This window comes from Rhodamnia argentea, chromosome 2, assembly GCF_020921035.1.
Source record: "Rhodamnia argentea isolate NSW1041297 chromosome 2, ASM2092103v1, whole genome shotgun sequence".
Lineage (NCBI taxonomy): Eukaryota > Viridiplantae > Streptophyta > Magnoliopsida > Myrtales > Myrtaceae > Rhodamnia > Rhodamnia argentea.
Genome location: NC_063151.1, coordinates 8,209,858 through 8,231,139, shown reverse-complemented (window position 1 = coordinate 8,231,139; position 21,282 = coordinate 8,209,858). Strand labels below are relative to the sequence as shown.

The 21,282-nt window shown below is 43.0% G+C and overlaps 4 protein-coding genes across 6 annotated transcripts; 2 read left to right on the top strand and 2 right to left on the bottom strand.

Annotated features, from left to right (window-relative positions):
- The first annotated feature begins 1 nt into the window (after position 1).
- LOC115738554 (putative bifunctional dihydrofolate reductase-thymidylate synthase) lies at positions 2-4,101 on the top strand. 3 transcript variants are annotated; one of them, XR_007197535.1, is made up of 11 exons: positions 2-288; positions 803-1,344; positions 1,417-1,801; positions 1,908-1,955; positions 2,171-2,236; positions 2,487-2,539; positions 2,622-2,690; positions 2,799-2,964; positions 3,056-3,179; positions 3,338-3,602; positions 3,715-4,101. XR_007197535.1 is itself a non-coding variant. In XM_048274614.1 (11 exons), exons 1-11 carry the CDS (start codon positions 76-78, stop codon positions 3,784-3,786), a joined length of 1,845 nt encoding a protein of 614 aa, XP_048130571.1. In that variant the 5' UTR covers positions 3-75; the 3' UTR covers positions 3,787-4,101. The 3 variants fall into 3 exon arrangements, 2 of the variants coding, with proteins under 2 accessions (XP_048130571.1, XP_030527037.1); XM_048274614.1 differs by having other exon boundaries at positions 3-288; positions 3,338-3,444; XM_030671177.2 differs by having other exon boundaries at positions 4-288; positions 2,634-2,690; positions 3,338-3,444.
- Positions 3,968-5,911, bottom strand: LOC115738557 (protein HYPER-SENSITIVITY-RELATED 4-like). Its single transcript, XM_030671180.2, has 2 exons — positions 4,760-5,911; positions 3,968-4,584 (listed from the first exon to the last, which is right to left on the bottom strand). Exons 1-2 carry the CDS (start codon positions 5,717-5,719, stop codon positions 4,234-4,236), a joined length of 1,311 nt encoding a protein of 436 aa, XP_030527040.1. The 5' UTR covers positions 5,720-5,911; the 3' UTR covers positions 3,968-4,233.
- A 946-nt stretch (positions 5,912-6,857) lies between these two features.
- On the top strand, positions 6,858-11,041 carry LOC115738556 (abscisic acid 8'-hydroxylase 4). The gene is made up of 11 exons (XM_030671179.2): positions 6,858-6,970; positions 7,137-7,499; positions 8,362-8,683; positions 8,873-9,022; positions 9,256-9,436; positions 9,759-9,838; positions 9,943-10,023; positions 10,137-10,215; positions 10,315-10,421; positions 10,543-10,664; positions 10,741-11,041. The coding sequence occupies exons 2-11, from the start codon at positions 7,198-7,200 to the stop codon at positions 10,862-10,864; spliced, it is 1,548 nt and encodes a 515-aa protein (XP_030527039.1). The 5' UTR covers positions 6,858-6,970; positions 7,137-7,197; the 3' UTR covers positions 10,865-11,041.
- Positions 11,042-17,708: 6,667 nt separating this feature from the next.
- LOC115738717 lies at positions 17,709-18,536 on the bottom strand. The gene has a single exon (XM_030671428.1). The coding sequence runs from the start codon at positions 18,534-18,536 to the stop codon at positions 17,709-17,711; it is 828 nt and encodes a 275-aa protein (XP_030527288.1).
- Between the last annotated feature and the right edge of the window lie 2,746 nt (positions 18,537-21,282).

Sequence of the window (21,282 nt, the reverse complement as noted above, 5' to 3'; positions counted from 1 at the left end):
AATGAAGTGCCAGAAATTATTGCACATAGCATTTTAAGATTTGTAAAGGTTTGGTTTAATAAGCAGACCTGTGTTATGTCCAGCTGCTGCTTCATTTGTAACCCCTGTAACTCTCTCAAGCGCCCCCCGTGGGAAAACGATCTTCCCTCGAATGAAGCTCGAGTCGCTTCCCAGACGCAGACGGTAGTATTCGCATCTCGGGCCTCGTCCTTCTCTTTCACCAAGACTGGTGCAGCTTACTCAACATCTCATCCCTCCCTGGTCGTACCCATCGCTTCCATTGTCATGGTAATTCCTGCTTTCCTTCTCATTTCCCTCGGTTTAGTTCGAGACGCTCGTGTGCGATTGCTTCCTTCTTTGTGGGTGTAGCATGGGTTCGCGGGTCGTGTATTCATTGGCGAGCTAGCGACAAATCCGTAGTTGATGATTCGCGTTGGAACAGAGCGTATAAGATTCTTTTGCCGATGCGTTTGGATTGTCAAAATTCTGTTTGAATTGTGCTAGCGTGCATTCGATCGGTCACCCGACACCTGATATCACTACGCGCTTTAAGTTCAAGCTCAATGTTTGAAACTAACATAGAGGTACCTTACGATTTCCTTGGAACTACTGCGGCATTGTGGTGTGAAATGGTAAAGAACTCGCACTTGGATATGCGCTTCGTTTAGATTGTAGCAGGACACAGAAAAAGGCATGAACATTCCCGACCAGTTATCGGTAGGATTGGATGTTTCATCAGAATGGCCCTTTTTCGTTTGGTAAAGGAGTTGTAGGATCACATAGCGTGCGCTTCTTCTTTCAGGTTCTCCTTTCTTCTCATAAAGTTGGCTTCTATGTCACCAGTCTCGTGTTGAGATCCTCGACTTGGTTCGGAATTCGTAGTGCTGTAGCCAAGCGCGAGTCCTCCTGCTGGCAGTATTCAGTTATGGCTAGTAAAATTGATGGCGGTGGAGATGCTAATGTGCGTGATGCGAGCAAGAGAAGTTACCAAGTTGTCGTGGCCGCGACTCGCGACATGGGCATCGGGAAGGATGGGAAGTTGCCATGGAAGTTGCCTTCGGATCTCAAGTTCTTCAAGGAGCTTACATCTACTACCTCGGATCCGAGAAAGAAGAACGCGGTATTGATGGGTAGTAGGACTTGGGAGAGCATCCCTCTCCAGTTTCAGCCTCTATCTGGGCGGTTGAATGTCATATTGACCCGCTCCGGGAGGGTGGAGACTGAATTGTCTGAGGATGTTGTTTTATGTGGAAGCAGGGCATCAGCTCTTGAGTTGCTTGCGTCATCTCGCTATTGTTCAGCAATAGAGAATGTGTTTGTCATAGGAGGTGGCCAGTTACTGAGGTGATGTATTTCTTGGTGTCCGGTACAGGAACTTTGCAATTGCGACATACTTATTGATGAATCTTGATACAGGGAAGCGCTAAATGCTCCGGATTGTGTTGCTATACATATTACTGAGATTGAGGATCATGTTGACTGTGACACCTTCATTCCCTCTATCGATTTGTCTGTGTTTCGGCCATGGTGCGCATCTCCTCCAATGGTGGAAAACGATATCAGACATTCCTTTGTGACCTATGTTCGCATGAGGGATTCTCAACTGGAGCACCCTGCATCAGGCACAACGACCAACTTTTGTGATGCTTCAAATTTCAGAAGCTTTGACTTCCTTCCAAAGCTGATTCTTGACAGACATGAGGAGTACGTGTATTTGAATCTGATTCAAGAAATTATATCAAGCGGGAAACATAAAACTGACAGGAGTGGGACTGGCATTCTGTCAAAATTCGGCTGTCAGGTACTCTTATTTCCAATTCCCTAGGGTTCTGTCTTTCTTGAGTTGATTAGATACCATATTAGCTTTTTTGGATTGCACTTCTGAGTACTTCTTTTACACTTTGCAGATGAGGTTCAATCTTAGGAAATCTTTTCCTCTCTTTACTACGAGAAAGGTTCTATTCCTCTTCTCTATTGGGTTTGTAAACCCACGTTGTGATACCATTGCACAAGCGTTTTTTCCTGATGACAAGATTCTTATAAAGTTATAATCACCATAGCTGCTTAAATTTCCTGCTAAGCATGCTCAATCGGAAGTATTCCAGATTGATCTGGGGTGTGCATCTGTACTAGTGGGCCAGGCTTTAACTTATGACTCTTACTAGTGCAGGAGCTGTTATGGGGTGAAATTGTTGAAGAACTCCTCTGGTCAGTCAGTGGTTCAGCTGGTGCAAAGGTAAAGAGTTATGGCATTTGTGACTGTTGTTGGCACAATCTTTTTGAAGTTTGAATTAATTTTTCCGCCACCAAATAGGTTGTTAAAAATGAGCGTTTAATATTTTAACAAGTCACTCCATTGGGTTATTTCGATTCTGTCCAGAAGTATCATGATGTGCCCGTCTTGGATACATGGCTACTTGGACCTTTGTTTGTTTGAAATTTTGCTTCTGCAAACATTGGTAATAGAAAGATACTGTCGCCCATAGGTTCCACCAGAGATGATCGTTCACACTTGGGGTGGCCGAGAACACCTTAAAAGGCAAGTGCATGGCCACCACAAGGCACTATCATTGAGTCGATCCATTCAATGTAATATCATTCTTGACGATTCCCTGAGGCATTTTGACATATAGGGAAGAAGATGATTCGGAGGCAATGTTCAAATTTCAGCATAGACAATTATGTGCAAGGTCAGTTAGTGTCTGGTTGAAGATAACACAATTACGTTCTCTTTCGTCCAATGCTACCTTGTCGTTTTTCTTTTTGGCGGAAAATGCTGACTTATTTTACATGTGCAGATTTGAATGTGAGCATGCTGAGTACAAGGGCCAAGGGCTTGACAAGTTGCTTATGGTTATTGACAATATCAATAAACGATTGGATAGTGCACTTGTCATCCTCTCAGTATATGATCCCTTGGATCCGAAAGTCAGAGAATGTCCACCTGGTTACACGTTTGCACAGGTCAGACTTAAAGTGTGCTTCGACTTTTGTCTTGTACCTTACTTGCTACATGTACACGATAATCTAATCCATGCTCCTGGGCAACGTGCAGTTTTATGTGGAGAAGGGGGAACTTTCCTGTCGAATATGCTGGGCATCAGCTGATGTTGGTCATGTGGTTCCATATTATATAGCATCTTATGCTCTCTTGACCTGCCTGATCGCTCATGTCTGCAGTATGCATTCCTGTCTCTCTGATGGAAATTTTGAAAATCTTGCACTTGAAATTCCGATTTCCACCATGTTGAGTAACCCTCCAACACGACCCGGATAGAAGAAAATGACATGTATTGTTTGCTGGATCTTCTGTAACTCCACATCTCTTATGTTTCAGGCTTTCTCCCTGGTGACCTAACTGCCGAACTTGGGGAAGCATATGTTCAAGAAGCTCATATCAAGCCACTCCAAGAGCAGCTTCGGAGACATCCTAAACCTTTCCCTGTAAGGAATGCTGAGTCAGGCTAAATTCTTTACTACGTGAGATATGCTAGTGTTTCCTGGAAGTTACATGATCTCATTATGCTCGTCCAGAAGTAAACCATCTGCATTTTATTCTGGGTCATGTGTACACTGATGAAGTGTGAGCTACAGAATTTGCAGTATGCCTTAGGAATGATACTGTCCTATGACCACCAAATTTCCAATTTGTGTAATTTGCTGCTGGAGCTCAACAAATGCTGGTTTATGCAATCCACAATTCCTGCCTTGCAGATTTTGAGGGTCAACCCTAGAAAGAAGGATATCGATTCATTTGTTGTATCGGACTTTGAACTTACAAACTAGCACTCTCTCGGATCAATAGAGAAGATGGTGATGTAGAGCTGAAAGAAGGGGTACGAAGAGAATTCGAAGCACCATCTCCTCAAGTGCAATGTAAAGTCGTCTCTCTTATAAGCTGGAGCGACAAACTTTGAACAGTTATTCGTCTCTTTTAGTGTCTTGAGGTTGAAACTACTTTTTTTCCCCTACCGTTTATGAAGTTGCTATCGTTCTCTTGTTCTATACAAGTCCTCATACTTAGGTAGGAGGAGCAACTTTGTGTGCTCTCTCAATTTTTGTGAGAATACATGTGCATAAAATGCAGAAAGTTAATCTGGTAAATTTTTTTTTTTATTGTTGGAAAATGGACCCAAATGCTGTCTTATCTACATAACGAAGGATCAGCATTCTGTCTTGCACTTCTTCTTCACTAATAGTTCATTTCTATAGCTGAACATGTCCTCCGGAATTTCAGCTCTCTTGCAAACGGAGAAACTCGATCAGGCCTTGAAGTGCAAAATCCGGATACTTAGACTTCATGAGCTCGCCTGCAATTTCAGCGGGTGTTGCTTGAACCACCTTCAGCAGCTCCTCGACCTCTCCGAACAGTGGATGATCCTGAATTCCCAGGTAGTTAGATGCCAGTGTCTTGAAACCGCCGAACGAGCAATAAGACATGTGGATGTGCAGGTCCATACGACCGGGCCTCAGTAATGCTGGATCAAGGCGGTCCCTGTGGTTCGTAGTGAATACGATGATGCGTTCGTCTCCGCAGCACGACCACAGGCCATCGATGAAATTGAGCAACCCTGATAGAGTAATCTGCAAAAGCCAAAACGCATCGAACTCTAAGCTTTTCATCTATATGTCTCACAATTACTCTTCCTGTTCTGAATTTTCGTGCCTGTAAAGTATTTTGCCCAGGAAAATTTGATCCCAAATCCTTTTAGTTTTTCGCCAAAAAGCCAATCCCAACAAAAATGAAACAAAAGCTTACCTTCTCCTCATCTGAGGTTTTAGACTCCTTCGACCAATCGATGTCCTCAATCACTATAATTGACCGGTTACCAGTTCCGATCAGCAACCTCCTCAAATCGGAATTGCACTGTACTTCACTCAAGTCCAGATCATACACGTCGAACTTAAGATAGTTCGCCATGGCCGCGACCAGGCTCGATTTCCCCGTCCCAGGTGGCCCATACAACAGATATCCTCGCTTCCACGCCCTTCCCACGCTTTTATAGTACTCCCTCCCCGCAACAAATCGATTGAGGTCATCCATCAAGGCCGCCTTCATCTCGGGCTCCATTGCCATGGTATCGAAAGTCGCGGGATGATTGAGATTGATGGACCCCCAATAATCCGATCCGTTGTAATCGACTGTATGAAGCTTCACCATCTTCCTCCCTTCCTTAATTTCTTTTGCCTTGCCTAAAATCCAGGGCAAGTAGGATTTCAGCACCATTCCCCTGTGCTTCTTGTGAAAACTGAGCTCGAAGTACTTTGTTTCCGCCTTCAATACCCCTCGGTGACTCGACATTTTACTCTCGGACGCCGAGTTTTCATGGGTCGAGGACATCAAGACCCACTTCAACTCCGCGCCCATGAAGGAGTCCACCAACTCCTGGTCCGTGTCCATCCTGAGGACCAGCTCCTCTTCTTGGAGCGGCTTGTGCACGTCGATCCTCTTGGTGGATGGGGATAACTTGGTGCCCAAGTAGAGGTGGGAGGCCTCGAACATCCGGTTCGGGGCGAGCCCGTCGGAGTCCTTGATGACCACAGTGAGCCGAGAAGACAGTCTCGTGGACAGGACCCGGAGGCGCGAGAGGAAGCAGTACTCGACGGCGTCGGGAATTTTGTCGAGCAGGCGGAGGGCAAGGGCCGAGAAAGTGACCGACGCGGCCACGGAGACGATGGTCCTCGACGAGGGGAGGTTTGTCTCTGCTGAGCGAAACATTTTTGCCTCTTCTGCAGCGAGGTTTGTGAAATTCTGGGGATGTCAGAGAACGGGAGGGTTTAAGCCATGCTAGGGTTTGTGGGGGTTAACGGTAAACTTGTAGAAGAAGAAGAAGAAGAAGAAGAAACCGACCTTTTCCTTGCAGAGTCGGTCAAGTTTGACCGCCACGTGAACAAATCGTTCCCCTAGAATCAGCCCACAAAAACCGGATAGACCCCACTAGAAATTTCCCATTTTATATACACACCAGTAATTTTCACATCAAAATGTCCATATTTATTTGATTATTTATAAATTTCCATAAGTTTCAATGAATGGACGGGTTTTTGGCAGCATCACGCGTCCTAGCAATATATTAAAAAAAAATAACGCGTTGGTAATTTTCGATCACTTAATTTGCACAAAGTTAACAGAAACATTCGATTGTATTGATTGAAGTTAATCGAATAAGTTTTAAGGTTTGATTGCACTTATTAAAAGACTTGGAATTGATTACGGTATTCTTCCTTAAAGGAATTGCCCTATTTTCATAAGTATATATATGTGCGCGCGCGCGTGTTCTATATATAAGTAGGGGTGATATTGATCAAATCAAGCCGTCCAAATCAAAATAAACGGCTTGATTTGATACATGTCACCTCTTGAAAATGGGGAAAAAATTTTGGACGGGAATTTTTAAAAATTTTGAAAATGTGACATGGATCAAATCGGATCATCCATTTTGATTTGGACGGCCCAATTTGATCAATATCACCCATAACATTGCAATCCGGATCCAAAATTTGAGGGCACTCTTAACATTTTAGGACTAAATTATCATTTACTTTGATGGGAAATCAAACGGGGCTTATTGACTGGAAGGCTCTCAAGAGCTCCAATAGCAAAGAAGAGTAGTGAAAGCAAAAGAAGGAAAAAAAAAAAAACTTGTGAGCGATCGAATGGCAAAATAAGCTCAAATGGTTTTCTGCTTTCTCTCCTTAAATCTTCTTCCTCCATAATCAAAAGAGCCGCTTTGCACTTGGGAATTTCTCGGCTTGAGAAGGTGGTGGGTCATGTAACAAAGAAACTAAATACATCCATGTCTGAACAGTGAACTGTGTCCAAGACAGGTTTTTTTTTTGTCATGATCACCTCAGCTGGGTCGTTCTGCAACTTGCAGACTTGCGATGGGAGGAGCTCAGAATCGAAGCTTTTCTTCTACTTCCACTTCTGAAATGCACTCATTCAACCAAAGACCCTTTTGATCTTTATCACCCACAAGTTGACTAAGAAAAGGTTCGGAACCCGCCCACTGAACCGCCTCCATTGCAGAAGGGACCAAGATGAGCTTTAGGTTACTGTGGAGATGGAGTTTAGTGGACTTGTTACGTCAAGCACTGCACGAGGAGCCTCCACAACCGATAAACCACAACCCCTACCCTCGACCGCACACGTGTCCTCCTGCACTGCAACGTTGAGATCTTTGGGTTGAAGAAAGAATGTCTGGCTGGACAAGTCTCAGAACCTCATTGCATTGTTCAGCAGAGGGAAACAAGAACAGGGAGAAACAAACAATGCTTGTACCTCTGTATCATGCCTGGGCTTGCCTTTGCTTCTGCGCCGCTCTTGTTCTCGGCAGCTTCGTGCTTGTGCGGCGGCGAAGAGATCACGAGGAGGAGTCCGAGGTTGATGTCCCTCCCGGAAGTCTCGGACTGCTTCTGATCGGAGAGACAGTTCAGTTCATGGCTGCCATCAACAGCGGCAGGGGATTTTACAGCTTTGTGGAGAGCCGTTGCCTCCGGTAAGCGACGTGCTTCTTTCTTCTTATGATGAGCGAATCAACTAACTCTGTTGTGTACATATGATTGGTAGATGGAGTCGATCATAATCCCTGAAATGATACTTCCTCTCGATAGGATTTTGTTGCTTTTCATGTGGTACGCTAGTCTTGGACTTTTATCAACATAACCATGGTAAAGTAAGATGAATCCCTTCGAATTCCGCAACTTCCTACGGTCTTAGTAATCACGGCAAAGGCACGCCTTTTTCAATCCCTGCCTGAAATATGACAGGAAGTTTCTGTTCATGAGATTGAGGTAGACCGGAGAGCGCATTCTGTTGAACATGTGATGCAAAGACAGAGATGCTACAGCTAGTCGTGTATATGCATGCAGATCGACCGTCACTACCTTTCCAGAAAAATTCGAAAGAGCACATATGCTGCGTACTTGATTTATTCGTACTCGTACACTTAATGGAGCGACACGTGGTTGATTCGATGTTTCGCTCTGAAGCATTTTTTGACAGCTTACAGGTGCATAACTTCCTAATAACATGTCTCAGTAACTTGTGTTCTTGCCGTACAACCGCATTGTGGGAGGTTTCCGGGGTCACTACTATTGCTTCAGACATGATTCCGGTTGACCTTTTGACATTCTGATAGCTTATAAACCTTATGATGCTATCGGATATATTAGATTGGAATAGTGCAGATGACAATGACTACTAATTGGAGGTCGGATGGGGTTTGTGTTAATTGGTTTCGCCCGCTTTGTATGGTATTGATTAGTTCATTCTATCATAACATGAGACTACCAAACTGTAACGAGCTTCGAAACTCAACTTCTGTTTGGGAATTGAAGATGGCGATGTAATATCTGCAGGTATGGAAGATGCTTCAAGACCAACATCTTTGGAGAGACCCATGTTTTCGTCTCGACTGCCACATCGGCAAAGATGATCCTAAATAATGATTCCGGGAAATTCAGCAAGAGATACATAAGATCAATAGCACAGTTAGTGGGCGATCAAAGCCTACTGTGCGCATCCCATCAACAGCACAGGCATATCCGTGGACATCTGAGCAACTTTTTCTCCACATGCTCTCTATCAGCCTTCATCCAGCAATTTGATGAGCTGATCGTGAAGTCTCTACTTGGCTGGGAACACAGAGGAACCGTGGTCGTTCTCGATGAAGCACTTAAGGTAATTGCATTGTTTGCAGAGGATATCATGAGAAACTTTGATTATTCTCTTGAGAAGAGTTTGAGCTGGGGCGGGTCTGTTGTGATCCGAGATATTGCAGTTTCTTGGCACACGATTGGCCGAACTCATGAACCGTTGTACCTATTCATGTCACATTGATGTGCTTACTTTGCTGATTTTTCGGTGCAGATCACTTTCAAAATAATGTGCAGGATGTTGCTGAGTCTAGAGAGTGGACGACAGCTAGAAATGTTGCAGGAGGACGTCGGTATTGTTTGCAAAGCTATGCTCGCTTTCCCTCTAAGGTTACCCAGGACTAGATTCCAAAGAGGCATTCAGGTATCCCCTAATCCTAGAGCGTCTATTTTTTGTATGTGATTCTTGTTGCGGAAAGGAAAATGACTCATAGGACAGTGTCGTATGACGCCACCGATTGAGCCAATATCTCCGTCATCCGATTGCTCCTCAAGATCTAGTTTGGCAAAGAAAAACAAGTTGTCTCGCTACCCCGTGCTATGAATTTGGAAGAACTTTTTGGCCTTTCGAGCTTAATTATGGTGAGTACTATGCAGGCCAGAGAGCGACTTATGAGTGCATTGGAGACTTTGATTACTCAAAGAAGACTCTCAGGAACTTCTCACGAGGATTGTCTTCAACACCTGCTCTCAAATGATGATGAAACAGAGTGCAAGAAAGGCCCAAAGCTAACCGTTGGAGAGACAAAAGATAACATCTTGACAATGATAATTGCAGGTGAGCCAATCTTGCTCTATAACCCAGAATTCTATTGTACCGCTCGACCTCTTCGCCCCTTAGCAAGCATCAAAAGTACTTAAGACAGTAAAAGGGAAATCAATGGGTGACCCAAGACTTTAGTCCAGAACTTATGAACGAGCTTCTACTGAGGAAGGGGCATTTTCCTGTTTTAAGTCTTCATAATAAGCCCTTCTCTGCTCCTAATTTCCCCAGACTTCCATTTTCTGCGTTAACCGGTTGGTGATGTTCGATTCAAGTTTATAAGACACTCCTGAAGTTAGAGATATTATTTCACCTGCTCAGGAGAAATTTCTTGCAGGTCATGATACGACAGCGAGTGCTATAACTTGGATGGTGAAGTACTTGGGTGAGAACGAGACAATTTTAGACAAACTAAGAGTAAGTAACTTAATGCCATTACTAGAACTCTTTGCCAGTTTCGAATCGATTCTGAACGATGACCAGTTGAGGATTGACTTACAAGGGGCATTCTGGTTGAGCAGGCTGAACAAGTATGTTTCGCGAAGAAAATGTCGGGAAGTCTGAAACTGGAAGACATTGGCGAGATGTCATATGCTTCCAAGGTACATGTGGAAGGTTCTGTGCATCATGTTTCTGGATTTCTTCCTAAGAGTTCCATCTCATTTGTAATCACGGTAATTCGCCATAAATGCTCTAACTAGTGGTTTCGAAGTAGGTTGTCAAGGAATCCTTGAGGATGGCATCTGTAGTGCCATGGTTTCCGAGGCTGGTGCTTCAGGACTCCAATATCGAAGGTTGTCCATAAATCAAAGCCCGAAACCCACTCGAGTCATTTTAACGGAACATTTTTCAATTGAGAACGTATTCACATTCTTATCTTCGCCGATGTGCAGGATATAGAATCAAGAGAGGATGGAACATCAATGTCGATGCAAAATCTGTACATTTCGATCCTATGGTTCATGACAACCCCTTCGAGTTCAATCCCTCCAGATTCGACGTGATTTTCTATGTTTCTACCTCATTTTTTTTTATAAGAGATGCAGAAGAAAGGGATTACGATCCTTAAATTTTTGCTTTTATGCTTATTGATGACTCAGCCCTTCTTTGTGTCGCAATAGGATGAGTCGAAATTACCATGCAGCTTCTTAGGCTTCGGGGCCGGGGGAAGGACTTGTCTGGGAATGAACATGGCTAAGGCCATGATGCTGGTCTTCCTCCACCGGCTTGTCACCACCTACAAGTGAGTTCTCCCTCATGACAGGCCCGGCATCTGCGATTACACGTGATTAATTGGTTAACCCGTGAACCTTGTATAGGTGGAGGGTCCTCGACCCCGACCCGACTCTAGAGAAGTGGGCGCTCTTTTCGCGATTGAAAAACGGTTGTCCCGTGCTCGTGACACGCCTTGCGGAGGAAACAACCGACCCCTTAGCAGATTGAAGAGCCCCTAGTCAAGCAGATCAGTGCTACCTGTACTGTTAAAAAGCTCCTATTCCAAGTCCGATGTAGGTTTGGAATGCTAGTTACTTGTTTGAGTTCAACATTTTGATTGATGAAAGGAAGCTCATGTCAACAGTGCGTAAACAATGAAGCAATCTGTCATTAGTTCATTAGTATGCATTCGTCATTGTGCCGTACTTCTAGCGAATCGATTGACCCCAAATGATGTTCCAACAAGCCGGCGCCGATCGCAAGGGTCTCTGGTTAAAAATTTAGCCTAACCTTAATGGGAACATCATAGCCTTAGCCTAATCTTGAACTATGGGAATGACATGGTTGTGTGCTGTGAACACATTTCAAGCCTGAGAAAGAGTTCTTAACCTCAGATTTGAAAAAGGAAGACAAAATAAAATCTTAGAAAATAACAGAACACTCAAATGGATACCAACTTCGCTCCACCACATTCCACCAAAAACAGTCGGAGAAAACCCCCAAATTTGAGGCAAGGGACAAGACCACTGAATTTGACCCAATCATTTCTCCCTCAGTGCTCTGAACTGGCAGTGGTAGAATCGTAAATATGCATAGAAAATTTGTCATACGACCCTTTTAGTTTTAAGACTATAATACAGCTAGACATGGAACTGGCGCGGTCTAGAAAAAAAAGACAAATCTAGTTCTTGAAAAATATTCGACACATTTGGTGGGGGCACCCGTATTTTTCATATAAAGAAATCATCACCAAGATTCAAAGCTAAGATAAACTCAACTTATCATATATTAAGACCATGTTGGATACATGCCGTACCCTGCCCGCCCTCACTAATATGTATGAAACCCGCTTCGTTTCTACATTAACGATGATTATTTCTTCATACCATCGTGGCGACATAAGATCTCATTGGGGTTGTCATGTATTTAATCGGATGTGAAGTTTGGATTAAAATCCTAAATCAGCCATATCATATCCTGAGTAGTGTTGCATTTATCCTGGGTAGGCTGGAAGGATCAGGCAGTACCTACAGCTGCAAAAGTCATAGGTGGCTCATTATTGGCTCATTTTGGATGAAAGCAGCATGAGCTTTTTGGTTTTCTCTTTTTTCACCTGTTCCTTTGGAAATTGACCACCCACTGTCACAGTCCATCCCAGCATTCATGTCAGTAATTAAATATCTAGGGATTGGTTGCATTGAGAATAATTGATTGTGTCAATTTCGATTCATGAGACATGTATATTAATGTCTTTCCATTTTGTGCATATGGTCAGCATCATTAGGTATTTCGAAACTTAGAGCTCGAGAAGCTATTTGGTCGGTTTTTTCGTCATGAGATCAACAATACTTGTGTGAAAAAGAAAGATCATTTCATCATCTACCTTCCCAACAACAATCCACGGATCGAATCGATGCAAACAAGATCCGTGCTAGTAAATTGCAATCTTCTAAGAAGCTTCAAAAGCACATCCAATCAAAGCGAGGGAAAACAACAATTTTTGGACGTAAGAAAAAGAAAAACCCTCCTGTCAATTCATCCCCTCCTTTGCCATCACCCTTTTTTCTCTTGTCTTTTGCAAAGTTGGAGGGGGTTCTAAATGACAATGTGAAGGGACATAAAGGGCGGCCACGTTTTTTGTTTGACAACAAACGACCTTGTCAATTTTTTATTTTTTTTATTTTTCTTTCTCATTGTGAGTACAAAATCGCCTACCCGAACAGAAAAATTAGCAATGTTCCAAGACATTTGCAAGAGCAGGAAAGAAAAGATCAAATTGGATATCTAGAAAAGCAGGTGGTGGGGATAATGATGGGTAGATTATTTTCACTATCTCCACCTTCCGCAAAAATCAATGTCACAAGTTACAACCAGCATGCAAAGCCATGATGTTGACCCATCCATCAATGAGCAAACTTTTCTTAAGCTTATGGAACTTTTCTTCTTTGGAATGATCTCTGATTATCACCAACTAGATCTTAATGGAGTGCTAATCTCGTTTACTCAAGTTGGACTAAACTGGGTCTAAATAATTGTAAATAAATCCCCCAAGATATGAAGACTAAAGTGGGAAGCTAAAGATTGAGTTGTTGTCTTATGTTGTTAAGGGAATATAGAATATGATCAAGCATGACTTGTTGAAGAAAGAAAGTGCGAGCAATCATTCATGGCTATGCCCCTGCTTTGGTAGAGATTGAACGGAGATTTTCCCTTGCTTCGCTTCTTCAAGATAGAAACTTGCTCCTTGTAGGGGTAAATTGGTCAAAAAGTCTCAAACCTATTGCATTTTTGTCAATTCAATCATAAACATTTTAATTTCGCCAATTAAACTCCAGACCTTTTTAAATTTTGCCAATTTTGGCCAGAAGTCGCTAACGTAGACGCTGACCGGCTTACACGACATGGTCGGTACTAACATGGATAATCTTTTAACAGCATTTTTAATATTCTACCATTTAAGTATAGCCGGGCATTCACATCAACGATTTTTGGCCGTGCTCTATATAGAACGGTCAATATTCACATCTTTAAAATATAAACTTAGTCCTCGTAGACATTCATGTGTACCTAGAGAGACGGACACGAGTATTATTGCTTGATAATGGAGACAGCTACGACAAATATTTCTTGACCGATCTTGTCTGTTAGACTGTCTAATCTTTGCTAAGTCAAATCAAACACCACGGCCGTTGATGATATTTATGTGCATTGCTAGGTGCATTTATGAGGACAAATAGTCTCTTCCATCTAATAATTGATGGGACGAGGAAGATGATATGTCGGATTTAATGTGGTGATCCATGAACGCGACTCAAATTTCGCGAATAAGATTAGTCCAACTGAATACGATAATAGGTTGTTAGATTTGTTAAATTTATGTTGTCTTTTGTATGACAGGCACAAGATATTGACTGGGGTCAGATGCAATGCTACCTCATCGGGAAAAGAACATGGAGAAATTAATTTTTCAATAAACTTCCACATTATTTTCATAAATGAAAAATTACCCATGAAGTCATAAAACGTATTACACTTTTGCCAATTTAAATATAAAATTTTTAATTTTGTTAATTGAATTATAAACATTTTCAAATTTTGTCAATTGCTGAATTTTATTATTTTTTTATTGTTTATTTTCTTTTCTCAGCAATCGACGAGGGTCGTTTGGATTCACTCGGACCTGGGTGAGGCCATAGCAACCACAAGGAGGTTGACCCTATGGCCTCGCCTAGGCCATCACGGCCTTGCTTGCGACCACGATGGTCTACGCAAGGCGTTGTGGCCCTAGCCTACAGCCGACGAGGGCCCAATGACCCTTGACGACCAATAAGAAAAGAAAAAGAAAAAATCAATAAAAACTTTGAAAAAAAAAATTTAAAATAAAATTAATTGTCCACGTTAGTGCTCCGACCGTATGACGTAGGACAATCGGATTCCACGTCAGCAATTTTTAGTCAAAATTTTTAGAATGGACTCAATTGGTAAAATTGAAAAGATTTATGATTGAACTGGCAAAAGTCCAACAGGTTCAAGACTTTTTTGGATAATTTTCCATTTTCATCCGGTATATCTCAAAGAAATATACCAAAAGGGAGGAAATCCTAAATTAAATTCCAATAGTATCCATGTATACACGCAAATATTCCGTCCGCATTTATTATCTTTCAACATATAATACTGTCGCCACCCTATAGTTTTCAATATGGGCCAAGTGTGTACGGACAAGAAGACACCCGGAGCAAATAATTGAGCAAATCTATAATAAACAATCAAGCAGGAGGTTGGTACTAGTGTCCTTAGTAGAGAAAGATACAAGGCGAAAAAAAGAACGACACTTTTTGGTTCTTCCTTTGCATTTTAGTGGATAACATAACCTAAAGTTTTGCTTTTTTATGTTCCTAAATACTCATAAAGAAGGGTCCTTTTTATATAGGGAATCGCTAGCCTGACAAGATTGTTAGTTACTTACGACCACACGATCTCCCAATCAATTATTACTCGTCATAAAGCATTTTCCTTTCGTATAATCGTGTGCACGATCCACCCCAATTCCTCTTTTGGTCAATTGGAGACTTGTTGGCATGGAGAAATTGGAAAGAATGGACAAGATTTGGTGTGTGTAGGAAAGGGGGAAGCACTCATTCTTAATTTAATGCACTTCTTGCACTATTCGTAAAAACTTAAGCTTTTAGCGGGAATGATACCACATAAATATAAAGAGCATTTAAGGCTCGTGGTCAAGCCATGTGGGACAATACTGTGCATCGGGCCGATGGAGGGAGGCATCCGTTGAGATCACGCGGAGGGTGGATTAGTCCAGGTGGGGCAAATTTGGGTCGAACTCCAGCGGACCGTTATCGAAAGAAAAAACAGCTTTAAAACTCGATATCTATCGTATCAACGGTAAGGCAACAACAAGAAAAGTATATAGGCATGAGGATTTTCATTCATGAGGGTAACGAACTAAGAAATTTTAGAATTTAAGCTTTGGGAGCTGAGATAATATGCAAGTCTATCATGAAAAATTTAAAAGACTATAGTAACTAGTTGTTGGTGTTAAAATTGACATGCGGTGAATCTGGCACAAGAGATGCAATTCGGAGAACAAACAAAGTGATCGAGCTTACGAATTTAAAGGATATTATTGGGAAGATGACAAAAAATTAATAAGCTAAATAATGGCCAGAATTTCTAGCAGTTGCTACTTAAGTTATCGTTTTTTCTCCGATTTGGCACTTAAGTGAGCCGGCCAAAAATTTTGACACCAGAGTAAGCGCCGTACGCAAATTTTGACACTTCTAATGTCCTTCCATCATTGGGTTGAGATCAAAAGGAAAGTCACGAACACTCAACGCTCGTACCGGAAAATCGAAACAAACCCTGTACCGGCATCCGCAACACAAATTACAAATTGCAAGTTTTGGACTCTAAAACCAAAAGACATTGCTTCAAAAGGAAAAGTTTCAGAGGGAATAATTTTACAATGCCTTGAGGGTGTAATTCTTCCTCTACCTACTGCCACACACATTTTCCGGGATATCCTCCACGACTCAAAGCATCCATAGGCCATGCCGAATATCGGCAACTCGTCCAATTCGACAAACGAGAACGAGAGAGCGAGCAAAAATTTTCGTACAAGGAGGTGCCAAAATAAAGCGATGATCGCAAAGTGTTGCTCCTCGATCATGAACGGAATGATGATGAAGGCTACCAGCTTCTTCTTTTTGACTCCATGATAGCTACGCCATGAGCCATGATGGAGCTAAAGCAAGAAAGGGTAGCGACCTTTGGGAACAGCTGAGCAATTATTTGCACGTAGAATGCTCGACCCACTTCGGGGAAGGAATATGTGCATGACTCTTGATATTGGCTTCGCACATGAAGCTGCCTGTCGTGGTCTATTGCTATTTTTGTAATGCGTCGCGATCTCTCACTGCTTTGAGAAAAATGTGCCTGCACGTGTCGGTTTCTCCGGCGTTTTGATAATTCGATTAGAGTGTCCGGAGATCTTTAGCTTAAGCATTGGAATTCGGAGGTTTAATTCCCATCAACCGCGTGCAAATTGCTTCGGGGTCGGTGCCACGTACATAGAACAAAAGGGCCTAGATTTATTGACTAATTATTTCAAGCGATACAAGCGATCATTTTTTCTGAAAGTATTTTTCAAATTATTTACTTTTCTGCTAAACAAACGGAATCACAGATTTCGCCGTGGCTTTTAAATCTAAACGTGAGGTTGCAGGGATGAATTCATCATAGATGAGTGCACGAATGATTTGGCTGCCTAGAGAGCCTTCTCATTTGTATCCTAATACTTGTAAAATGAACCCGAGTTTAATGGGGTTACAACAGGCTTAACAAAATCGATCTACATCCTCCAACCGGGATCGGGGTTTCGTATGCGGCTCAAACTGGAGATACGATTTAATAATTTCAATCGATTTTTGCTGGCTGAAAAAAGAAAATGTCGTTGTAAACTCATATTCGGCGCGGTCGATCGATCACGCGGACTTTCTACGGTTCCAATAGGGTCATATTCGGTGCGGTCAATCCGTCGCACGGACTTTCCAGGGTTCCAACTGGGTCGGTGATTAGTCTAATGAATGGCCAACTTAATCTTGACCGGCTGGGTCCGTCAATATTACGTTATTCAACGATGAAGGTCTTTAAATCCATTCACGACTCGCCAATCACCATGGAGCCAAAGTTAAGGGGAAATTTAATTAAGTAATTAATACACTAATCAATGCCGGTCTTGCTGGAAATAATTTATTTCTAAATTTGAAAAAGAAGGAGAAGAAGAAGAAAGAAGGATCATCAAGGGTCGCTTTCTCGCCATAGCCAAGTTTGTCTCGCGCCCTAAGTGCCTACGGTTTGGCATCTCTATCGGAGGCATCGCTCGCGAGCGTTCCCTCTGGTCTTTGGAGGAGTAGAAAAAACGAGACACCGAGCAGCTTTATCCGGAGGGCAATTTCGTAATTCCGGGGACAAACCTTGGCTTATCCTGATCTTAATCAATGATTAATGAGCCGTTAATTTTACTTAAATTGGGTCTTGTGATTCAGAGAAACTGGAGCTGGCTGACACGCTGCTGATCATCATAATCTGCATGAAAATCACCATAATAATATCACTGTGCCAAGAAAGTACACAATCTCATAGCAGCAGCAGCAGCGACTAGCGACCGACCTAAAATGTCAGAGAAAAAAAAAAGCTAATTTAATTACGAAATAACTCTCCTCGAATTGCTCTTTTTTTTTTTTTCTTAATGTACTCGAAACCTTGAAATTCACATATTTATTTACTCTTATGTTTTTTTTTTTTTTTTTTTTTGGGGGGGTGGCCTCTTCCCCTAATTAACTGCCACCGAGTGGCAGCTGAGAACGGCGTCCTCGGCCATGATCTCCTCCCTCAGGTGCCACTTCGTCTTCGCAATGTATTTCTCCACCGTCAGGTTGAACTCCTCGTTGCTCAAGTCCTCCACCGACGACGGCTTCCCCTCCCCGCGCAACGGCTTGGGCCTCCCGTTGTCCGTCGCCGACCGGCACAGCTCCGCCCGCGGCTCCTCCTCCCCCGTCACCTCCGACCGCGTCCTCCGGTAGCGGTTCTCCGCCGCTGCCGCTGCCGCAGCCGCAGCCGGGCGGACGACATGTTCCTCCCCTGCGCCCTTCTCGACGACTGGGTCGGCGGTCATCGGAGGAGGGTTGGACTCCGGCACGGGAAGCGGCACTTCCTTTATGATTTTCTCGGGCGGCAGGGGGGTTTCGTACGGGACGATCTGCTTGTCCACGTGGGTCTCCTCCGGCGCAGCCACCATCCCCGAAGATCCTCCTCCGCCGGAGGCTCTCCGCGCGGAGAGGTACTCGTCGTAGATGCGATGCTGCTCCGGGCCGTGGCGGCGGTCGTCGTTCTTCCTGGCCAAGAAGACGATGACCACGATGATGCCGTTGCTGATGAGAAAGACGACGAGGGGCTTCACGAGGAGGCCGGCGAGGCGGCGGAGGAAGCAGCCCGCGGCGGCGGAGAGCCCGGAATAGTACCAGGAGAGCAGGACCAGGACGAGGAGGAGCTCGAGGGCGTGGGCGAGGATCCTGAGCTTGCGGGTCCTTTGGTACCTGCACATGGCCTTGGCTTTCTCAGCCTTGACGACGTCGAACTCATGGGGCGACACCGAGTCCATTTCTTTTCGTGAGAAAGGTGGTGGTGGCTGGTTCTGATCGCTTCTACAAGGGAAGAGAGGATCAGAGAGTCGGATCAGAGCAGCGCATTTATAGTACGAAGAAGAAAGAACGGGTTCTCTGAATACATAGCATCGGTGAATATTTCTATTTCGAGTGCTTGCTTGCTTGCTTGCTGTGGGTTGAGATAGAGAGAGAGAGAGATGAGAGAGAGTGATGGTTTTCTGTGGATCTGGTGGTGGGCTTATATAATTGGAGTGGGGGAAAAAAGGGAGTTTCATAAAGTTAGGGTTTTTCAAAACTTTTTATTTATTATTTATTTTGTTTTTTAATAGGAGGGTTTGGATAATGAAGATGTTAGGTGAGGGGAGATGCTACGTTATATTGGGGAAGAGAATGTCCTAATCAATGGGGCTCGTGATTCGACCAAAAAAATATATATATTAGGGCTCATGATTCGTCCAGAGCCAACTCAAAATGAACCGGCTTAATACCCAAAAAAAAATCTTCAACTTTAACATTTGTGATAATTATATCCAAAACATTTTTTTATTTCATAAAAAATCCACAACTTTTACTTTGGTCCCAATTCTATCGGTCTAATATCCAAAAAAACCCTCGACTTTAGCATTGATCTCAATTATATCCATTTTTTTTTGTCTCGTAAAAAAACTATTAACTTTTACTTTTATCCCAATTCAACTACCGTCAGTCTTCCGTCCATAATCACCGTTAGTTAATCCTGCATGGCTCGAGTTTTCTCGCCGAACTTATCAATGAATCTTCGAAATTTAGAAAAATAGATTTTAGGGACGATGAGATTTTAGATCTTTCATCCAAATATCTCCATATCTAACCTTTTTTTGGGCTGCTGAGTGCCGAAGAGAGTATGAAACGTGCCGTATTGAGTGATTCTATATCTTATTGCAATATGTAGGGGAAGCAAACTACAAAAGAGAAATTCAGAAGTTTTTTCATGTAAGCTTTATTGAGGTGTAATTCATTAACAACGTGAAAATGCCATATAAAATTAACTAATGGTGATTATGGATGGAAGGCTAACGATGGTAGAATTAGGATAAAAGTAACAATTAGAGATTTTTTATGAGACAAAAAAAGAGTTTTGGATATAATTGGGATATATGCTAAAATTGAGGATTTTTTTGATACTAGACCAGTAAAATTGGGAAAAAAGAAAAAGTTTGAAGGTAGAATTATGATAAATGTAAAAGTTGGAGGTTTTTTATTAGATAAAAAAAAGTTTTGGGTAGAATTGTCATAAACGCTATAGTTGGAGGTTTTTTTTGGGTATTGTGCCAAAATGAACCTGTCCCCTCTAAAGATGCTAGGGGATACCATACTCAGATTATTAACACATCAAATAAAGTTGTCAAAGCAATATGACAGAGGCTAAAGCCGGGCATTGGTCTATCACACCACTTTTGTAAACCGGAATTTGTAAATCGGTTTCCGCAAGGTCGGCCGCCTCCCGATCCCTCCGGGGACTCAGTTCAGCAGATTAAACCTGTCAAAACTTGGAGGAGCCAATAAGACGCCGGCTCAATCCGGGATAAAAGAAAATAAACACAAGCTTTCGGGTTAATTTTCGGACCGTGGTCCATTCCATATTTCTTCTCCTTTTATTCGACGACGGCAACAGGACTCTAGGAACTCAATGGACATCCTACCAACAAACATCAACCGTAGCAATTCCACATTGTCGCTTTTAAGGACTCGGGTCGGGTCGGTAGAATCTCTTTCGTGTTGGGAACGAACAGCACCCCACCCCCACGCACGGGGTAAAGTAGGCGTGCAGTGCAGGGATTGACGTCTGGGGCACGTCCCATTCTGGTTTTTGCTGTTCGCTCCCGACTATTATTTCTCAGCTACGCCTCTTTGACCATCTCTCTCTCTCTCTCTCTTCACTTCCTTTTGGCTCCAACTGGTACGGTTGCAACAAATTTTTACTGGGTCTTCTTTGGTCCGTCGAAAGCACCCACGTTTCGTACCATAATGTTACACGACGAGCCTCGTCCCGAAGGATGTTCGTGTTTACAAGACCTGCACGCCACTGTTTCCGACATCGAATCGCTATGAACGAGCAGTGCCCTCTCTTCGTTTCTGTTGGCCTTCGCGATGAGCGTACCTTTTGTTATCTGTTGTTTCGAGTGAAACGTGGAGCCCGTCTTGTCTTTGTTTTCTTTTCCTTTGGGCATCGTTGGCTGGATTCTGGTTGTAATCATGAAGGACGAGGTGCTGGGTTTCGTTTATTCCTTCTTTATCGCCGGTCGCTATAATGCAAAATCCTAGGCGCGACGAAGAAAGAAAAAGAAAGAAGTTTAGCTCTAGACATGATTGGAGACTGGAGGGCAAGTCCAAATTGAGCTGTTCTTTAGAGACTAGCAGTGCCACCCACCGCACAGGACACGTGCGGCGGAGACAGAGAGCATAGAGATTAGTAGACCCGTCAAATAGGTGGATCGGATAAAAAATGATCCAATTCAAATTGACTCATTCAGCCTGTTTTGAACAATTTTCATGCGAACAGGAGGATTAATTATCTCATGATCAATACTCAATCGGGCCCATGTTGCTAAAATCTTTTTGTATGTTACCCAATTCAGAAACACTCCTACCCAAACCGAGGCAAGAGCACGGAGGGAGCGAGCAAGAGATCGAGCAAGATTAAGAGAGAACAAAGAGAGAATTATAGCAGTAGGTTGGGTTCAAGTAAGTTGTGGACTCATC